The sequence below is a fragment of the Protobothrops mucrosquamatus genome, unplaced genomic scaffold (assembly GCF_001527695.2).
Source record: "Protobothrops mucrosquamatus isolate PMUCROS unplaced genomic scaffold, P.Mucros_1.0 scaffold75, whole genome shotgun sequence".
Lineage (NCBI taxonomy): Eukaryota > Metazoa > Chordata > Lepidosauria > Squamata > Viperidae > Protobothrops > Protobothrops mucrosquamatus.
Genome location: NW_015386452.1, coordinates 293,609 through 302,420, shown reverse-complemented (window position 1 = coordinate 302,420; position 8,812 = coordinate 293,609). Strand labels below are relative to the sequence as shown.

Genomic DNA, 8,812 nt, shown 5'->3' with positions numbered 1-8,812 from the left:
CGCATTCTGAACTAGTTGGAGCCTCCAGGTGCACCTCAAGGGGAGCCCCATGTAGAGAGCGTTGCAATAGTTCAGGCGGGAAACAACGAGGGCTTGAGTGACTGTGCGTAGAGCATCACGATCCAGAAAGGGGCGCAACTGGCGTATCAGGCGAGCCTGATGAAAAGCCCCCCTGGCCACGGCTGTCATATGATCGTCTAAAGACAGCCGAGTGTCCAGGAGGACGCCCAAGTTGCGGGCCCTCTCCGCGGGGGCTAATGACTCACCCCCGATAGCCAGGGATGGAGCCAACTGGCTATGTCGTGACGCCGGAAACCACAGCCACTTGGTCTTGGACGGGTTGAGTCGAAGCCTGTTCCTCCCCATCCAGACTCGCACGGCCTCCAGGCACTGGGACATCACTTCCGCGGCATCGTTGGGGTGGTCCGGGGTGGAGATGTACAGCTGGGTGTCATCTGCGTACTGATGAAATTCCACCCACGAAACCACAGATGATCTCACCCAGTGGCTTTGTAACTTCAAATGGTTGCTAAGCAACTGGTTGCAAGTTGAAGACTACCTGTAATTAACATTAGTAAAATCATAAAGTAAATTTAATGTTTTGAAAACAAAAAGTGGATCAAGAACTAAGAATTTATATATTTGACTTACTGTATATAACTGCACAACCATAACCTGGAGCAACTCACAAAACAGGAAAAACATTAAAAACACCCAACAACTATTAAAACAAAGTAAAAACTGTTGGCATGCCAGCATAGCACTTTCTCACACATCAGCATTGCACCTTGCTGGGTTATGCAGAGACCTGGTTTCAGAAGAGCAAAAAGGATTTGAAGCATATCTGGCACGTACATTGCATTTGTAACGTTTCCTTAAGTATGCATTTTCCTTTTCCAGGAAACATAATTTACTTCTTTAAGGAACTACTGTCAGGTGTGGCATGCACAAATAGTCTGCATCACATCTTCCCCCTTAAAGTTAGATTCATGCACATAATCCACTGAGTGAGTGTACTGAATTCAAAAATAGTCAGATATAGTTTTTTGAAAAACACTGTATTGGAATACTATATTTTTATTATGTAGTGAGTATGAATAAATATGAAGGTGCTTCAAAGTGAAAGAAACTCCTGGGTGTGTACTTTTAGTCATTAAATAGGTTCTCCTACCCTACCCAAAATTCTGGATTGTATGTGAGAATATAACAGCATGAATGTGTCTGAGAGAGATTCTGAGAGAGATTATACTCATCTTGGAGTGGGTGGTTAAGTCCAGGTTGTGGAACGCTTGGCAGGAAAATACTGAGGCTGTTTCCTTCTTATATTCTGCTTACTCCATCTGTACTGTAAAATGTTTTAGTTTTTCCAATTTCACTTTTAGTCTTGGCAGTCAGAATATGATCAGATATGTTAAATTAAAATTTACAAATGCAAGAATATGAACATAACCTTCCCTGTTGTACTTTTCCTTAGGTTTAAAAAAAACTGATTATTTTTTGGTATTCATACGGTACTGTACTAAGTGTCCTTCCTAAATTGTCTGTAATTTAATAAAAAAATGTGAAACTAATATTTTTGAGTGAGCAAATAATGGAAAGTGTTTTGCTTTGAATATAAGTGATTATCACAGGATGAATATACTTCAATAAACCATCTTTCATCCGTAGAAAAAATATTAATATTTATAAGTTCCTTTGATTTGGACGAAATGGTTTATTCACACTTCTTTTTTTACCTTTTACTAAATTCCTCTCTTTTAATAAATGTCTCCCTAGAATTCTGTAGTAATATCTGCAGCAGGCAATTTAAAGAAGGAAGACCTTTTTTCCCCCTTCCATAGTAAACCATACTGTTTTAATTTCCAATCTTTTATTAATCAGAAATACAAGTTCAATGATGATAGATTGAAGTCTTGGAAAAATCCCTGAGAGATAAGCTCATTTCCAAAAATTGCTTGGGGGAGCAATTGTATGGTCTTTAGCTTTGCTGATATTAAAGAAGGCTGAAAAAGTAAAAGTTTTCTTTATGTATTGATACTTTTTAAAGTAGAATTACATGCTAAACCTATAATAACCAGAAAATTATAAAAGAAACAAAAACTATAGCTCCCCCACTTGCTGGCTCAGAATGGTATCTTCCAAACAGATGACAAAGTACCTTGGCTGAATCACACGTACAAGAACAGAGTTTCAACAGAACTGGAGTCTAAAAACTATTGTAATGCTTAGAAACACAGAAAGTGTAGAGAGAAAAGGAAAGACTTTTTTGAATCTGTGAGAAGAGGATTTTTAAATATTACTATTGTTATTATTATTACTTTAGACATTTAAAGTACCCAGCTGTTTGATCTATGTTAATATTGTTCTGAGTGGAGTTAATGTTTACATTTTTAGTGGTGAGAGCGACAATCGAACTGGGATTATTTTCTTTTTTATTTTTTCTTTCTATTCTCCACTTTTTTAAATAATTGGTGTGTTAAAGGAAAGAGTATATGGATATGTCTGATCCAGCGATTTGGACTGTCCTCTCAAACTTTACATTGCCTCATTTGAGAAATGGAAACAGGCTCCGTCGAACACAAAGGTAAAACAGAATCCAAAATACTCTTGTACTGACTTGTCTGTTACCTATGTTGTAAAGGTTTTTTTTTAAAAAAAATAATGTACACAATTCTTTTCCAAATACTATTGTCAAGTAGGTGGAAAAGCAGGTAAATATTACTTCAGCAACTTCCTGACTTTTGTTTCAGGTTTCATGCTACTTTTAATACTTGATAGTTAATAATGTATGGGTTTTTTGCCTAATTTAAATATAGGTAATGGGATGAAAGTTTTGAACTTAATTGTTTCAAGTAGTATCTTTTGTTATGGAAGTTGAACCATAAATTTAAGTTTGATCAAATTCTTACCTGTAGAAAATAAAAGCTAATGAACTGCTGCTTTATTAATACTATGATTTTTTTCTTAGAAGTTAATGTGTGGCGGACGGTTAAAAATAGTTACAAAATATGTACTTATTTAGAAGTGTGATTAGAGCTATCTAAATCTAACTTAGAATAGACTGGTACTGTTGCTTAGTTAGATATTTGATAATAGGATATGCTGAGTAATATTGAGACTATTAAGGACATAATAATTATTTCAATCTTATTTTCTAATTTATATGCATTTATATGTACAGTAATATATCTATCAAATTACTTTTCTTATTTCTATTGGAAGCAATATAGTAGCAGATGCAACAAAGTAATAACAAAGCAGAAGAAAACATATAACTTTGAAGTGGTAGTAAAAGAAGAATTGTTTCAAGAACTAAATACTATTCCGAAATGAGCATGTATTTTCTCATAGTAGTACTGAGTTTAAGTAACATGTTTGCAATTTATATCCACTTATCCTTGAACAAACACACTGAAAAGATTTAGATGAATGAAGAAGACACTGCTGCATATACTGTATTGTAATTTATTACGCTCACCAAAGTCTCAGTGAACTGAGATAGATGTTCTAAGAAATTTTTCAATTGTTCCTTGTTTCAGACATTTTGATTTTTGGGAAGCAATTGAATTAGGAACATGAGCAAATTATTATATTTATTAGGTAAACTGAGATCTCTTTACCAAGGCCAATTAAGATCCTTATGGTAGTAGATGGGGGTGGTGGTGGTGGTAGTGATCGCTTGGGGTTCTTTTTCAGTTCAATTTTCTCTAGAAATATGTTTACATAATTAATAGTCTAACTTTTGGTTTCTGTGTTATTTAAGATTTTAAGGTTTAGGTTTGTGTAGGGCAGCGGTTCTCAACCTATGGGTCGCGACCCCATTTGGGGTCGATCGACCATTTCACGGGGTCGCCATGCAAGGCTGTCCGCCATTTTTTTCCCCTTTTCCAGCGGGTGCCTTACCTCCCTTGGGCTGGGCCAGCTGGTGGTCGGCCTGCTCCATCTCTGCCGCTTACCAGTTACGCCTCGGCCGGCGCAGGGGGCGGAACCACGCATGCCGGCGCTCCCGGGCAGGGAAAGTCCTCGACTTACGACCGGTTGGGTAGTCCTCGACTTACGACCGGTTTAGTCCTCGACTTACGATCGGTTTAGTCCTCGACTTACGACAGTTTAGTCCTCGACTTACGACCGGTTGGGGGTCGCGGCATTAAAAAGGTTGAGAACCACTGGTGTAGGGAGTGTATAGATGAGACATGGTTGATATAGTATGAAGGGAAACTAAAACTGATCAACAAGCTATACAGACATGAAGAATGCCCCAAACAGCTTGTCTTGTCTTGTCTTGTCTTGTCTTGTCCTGTCCTGTCCTGTCCTGTCCTGTCCTGTCCTGTCCTGTCCTGTCTTATCCTGAAATAAAGAGGCTTGCAAATGCCCTTCCCCACCCTCCTTCTTATTGTATGTCCACTTTCATATTCTTATACTGATACAATGCAGTTTGGGCGGCATATTCAGCAATCCAGAATTAAATGCTCAATACAAGTATTTGTCTAAAACATAGAAGATATTGGTCAGAACATGTTTCCAGTCTTCAAAATGCTAGGGTCCTTGTGTATAAAATGCTCCCTTGGCTTTGAATCCATTTTTCATAATAATTAATAAATGATTTGAAATTTTATTTTAACTTACAGCTCTAAAGCAAACAACAAAAGTTTAGTAGCTATATAAATTACGATAAAAGTGGCAATGGAAGAAAAATACATGCATGAGAAGTTGAGTATAATCAAACCAGGTGGCAAGTCCAGAATCTGGCACTTGACTATAAAATTAGAAGATACTGAAGATAAGTAGTATTTAAAAATCGGAGTGGATTTTAGTAACTAATTGTAGAATGGTGCGAAGTTCACAGAAGGAGATGTAGCTGAGTGCTAAATTGTTGCATAGAGGTTACTCTTTGGTTTCTGGTATCGGGAGAAGCTATAGACATAAAAGGCCAGTTAAGATTGAAATAGACCAGTGGTCTGACTCAGTATGACTGAGTTTCCTAACCTATACCACTACTTTTAGTGATTAACTGCTATCAGTGAGACATTAATTAAAATAAGAACAAATGGTAATGTTCTGAACATTCTGCTGGCATCAAATGCCTTTCTTTTTCTAATTGTTGGAAATATTAATTTTATTTTTCTTGGGTTGTTTTCATCAACTCTATTCCCTTATTATTTTGAAGTTAGGAATCAGGAAAAATGATTTCTACCTAAAAATACTCTGTAAACAAATAAAAGATCTGGCTTTGCTGGGTGGCTTGGCCCCCAGTGGGGGAGTAGCACACTGGAGATGGTTGATTGACTAATAGCAGCTCCGGCCTCCCCTGAACATTCTGTTCCTTCCCCATTTTTTATTTTTAGCTATAATTTGTATTTTTATTATGATTTTATTGGGGTTTTATACATTTATATGTGCGTGTATAGATATAGATATATAGACATGTGGTTTTATTTTGATGTTGTAAGCCAGACATGTCAAACTCGCGACGTCACGTGATGTCACGAGACGTATCAGGACTGTTTTGCCATTGCCGGCAATGGGGTAGGCGCGGCTTCTGTGTGATGCATCCGGCCTGTGGGCCGGCAGTTTGACACCCCTGTTGTAAGCTGTCCAGAGTTGTTTTTCAGCGAGATGAGTGGCAAACATATTTAATAAATAAATAAAAGCATAAAACTCTTTATTATAATCATAAGCCAGAATAAAGGCCATTCATTTTAGCTAATTAAAATTTAAATAAAAGTGACAACATTAAAACAAATCTTTATAAGGATACCTAATCTTAACATGAGAATTCTTATCCCCTTTGCTTTCTGCCTTTCCAAAATTACATACTTTCTCTTTATAGATTTCTTAGGGATTCTGAAGAATAGTCAAGAAATTCTGGAAATTGAAGTCCACGTATTAAAAGCTCACTTAAATTAGGAATGGCTATTATATACCACTTCCTTCCTTCCTTCCTTCCTTCCTTCCTTCCTCCCTCCCTCCCTCCCTCCCTCCCCCCCNCCCCTTCCCTTCCCTTCCCTTTCCTTTCCTTTCCTTTCCTTTCCTTCCTCCCTAATAAATTATAGAATGCAAGTCCGGATATGACCTAATGGATCTGATTGCAATACAGGCTGTCCTCAACTTACAACCATTTATATAGTGACCATTTGAAAAAGTGAAAAAGTGACTTATGAGTGCTTTTCATGCTTATGACTGTTGCGGCATACCCATGGTCACATGTGCAAAATTTGGACACTTGGCAACTGGCATATATTTATGATGGTTGCAGTGTCCTGGAGTCATGTGATCTCCTTTTGTGATATTTTAGCAATCAAAGTCAATGGGAAAGCCAGATTCACTTAACAACCATGTTACTAATTTAACAACTGCAGTGATTCACTTAACCGTAGCAAGAAAGATAATAAAATTGGGCAAAACTCAACAAACTGTCTTGCTTAGCAGTGTAACTTTTGGGCTCAATTGCGGCTGTGTGTCAAAGACTATCTATACATATAAAGAACATCTGGATTTTTGCCTATGTTTGTGGCCTTATCAAATAACACTTTATAACAACGCATAGCATATTGAAAGCATTCTGTAGGGCTCCCTTTTTATTAGTCTGCCTTTCATTAGCAATCACTTAGGCAAATAGTGCTGACCAGTAGTATTTTGTGATTTATTTCTTTTTTCATAATAACAGATAATATCAACTTTTTGATTTTTGTATCTTTCTTAATACGAGCAGCCAGTTTTATTTCTCATAGTCTGGAAAAATAGAATACCATCGCTGAATATACCAAAATTTCATTTTGCAATTGAATGTTTTAGATATAGTCATTTTGACTGTGCATCAGACCAAATTACAAATGTTTTTGTATTAAGCAGTAGATCAAGAGCACCTCCTTGGAGAAATATTTAGTGGCTTCTGAATGTATGACCTCTATATGTATACTGAAAGCTTTTTTTTAATGCTAGACAAACATTTGACTGTTTGCTCAGAATGGGACTAACTGTACTGCTTTAAAACACAAAGTTAGAACTGTTAAATGGTAACTATGCAAGCTATTAATAACTTGTTTTAATGTCATATCAGACCTTGAAGAGTGCTATCAGCAAGCAATGCTTTTTTTCTTTTGTGTTCTCCAATAGAGTAGTACTTGCCTTAGTGAATGGGATATGGCTGTCCATTTTCTATGTTAATAGTTTGTGCTTTTATCTCTCTTGGACAACTTTACACTCTCATCTTCTGCTAAACTATGAACCTTAAAATATACTGAAGTAAGAACAGTTTGTCCTTTGAGGTTACAAGCAAAAAGGAACTCTTCCCTTTGGATCTAAGTTCTAGATATGATTACAGGTTCTAGATACTATTACATCCCTATCGGTGCTTAACATCAGAAGAGACAGCAGCATACATAGCCTATGGTTTTAATGGAATAGGCCCTTCTGACCATTAACAGATTTCAGCATTAAAGGAATTGTGTGCATTGATTCTGACAGCTATAGGTAGGGTGTCTGTGTTCATTCAGCAGGACTCAATGAGTGCTTTGTTGAAAGCTTGTTAAACATTAATTCTCTTCTGGATTACCATGCCCATTTCTTGCCTACATCTGAGTCAAAATATAATTCTTGAGCATCTTTTGTTTCCTAGATGAGTTGCAACATAGGATTATTATGCATTTCAGGGTGCTCTCCAGGTGGCCTATGTCTTGACTTGAATAGTAATAATTAAAGAAGTAACCCTGACCTCTTTGTTCATTTTGGATTTGGAGGGATGTAAAAATAACACTTAACAGGAGAACATTTTGTATTGTAATGGAAATTGAAGGCAGAATTGGGGTTTGGAATGAAACTCAGTCCTTGGATATCAGCCACAGAAAATTGGTGACTGTGCTGAGGTGAAGGAATTTTTTTTCCTAACATTTTTTAGATAAAATGTTAATGAAAGTAATTGCTTCGTGGGGAACTCATGTTTTCATCACAAAATACATCAACACAGCACCACATTCACATGTAAGAATCTCAAAATGATAAGTCTGAATGCTTATGAATAATCAGATTCCTATTTATGTATAAAGATTGATAAACCACTGTTTCACTGTTTGATTGTAAAAGAGAATATATGCCAAAATATTGGTGCAGAAGCCAGGCATGTAAGTGGAGACAAAGGAGATAAATGAAAAAGGAAGGAATAGCCTGAGACAATTACATTTTAACTGGACCTAAGATTGTTTCTTTTAGTCTCCAGAAATGATTTTGCTAATTTTATTTTTGTGAGCTGCTTTTTAGCCTCGGCAAAATATGAAAAGACAGTTTTCTCATTTACATTTCATGTTTCTGGGCAGATTCTTAGGGCTGGAAAATGCCATACAGGTAAGATATTGACATATGACCACAGCTGTGACTGGAATTTCTTTTTTTTTTCCAATTTTTTTTTTTATTATTTTATATCAACAAAAAAAAAACATCATAAGTAATCACAGTTACATAAAACCCCCCCACCCCCACCCCGGACTTCCCAAACCTACTCCCAGGATAATATTCATATAAAAGTAAACAAATACTAATATCTCTAACTCCACAAAATATCTTAATCTACATACAAAGATAGAAAAAATAAGCAAGATAAAAAAATCTAAAAACCTAATTTATTTATTTATTTATTTATTTTACAAAATTTATATGCCGCCCTTCTCCCCATGGGACTCAGGGCGGCTCACAGCATGTTAAAACAATATACAGAATTACCCCTTCTAAAAACCAATTAAAATCCAAATATTAGTGGCTGTGGCTATTTAAAATCATTAAAAATTGTCCCTATTTAAAATTCACCCTAGGTCAGGCC

General features: G+C 36.4%; 1 protein-coding gene across 1 annotated transcript in view; it reads left to right on the top strand.

Moving 5' to 3' along the window:
* The first annotated feature begins 2,180 nt into the window (after positions 1 to 2,180).
* Positions 2,181 to 8,812, top strand: part of MAST4 (microtubule associated serine/threonine kinase family member 4) — an 85,570-nt gene continuing 78,938 nt past the window's right edge. Inside the window, exon 1 of the mRNA XM_015812202.1 lies at positions 2,181 to 2,584. Within this exon, the coding sequence (XP_015667688.1) occupies positions 2,493 to 2,584 (92 nt within the window). The 5' untranslated portion in view covers positions 2,181 to 2,492. The remainder of the gene's footprint in view (positions 2,585 to 8,812) is intronic.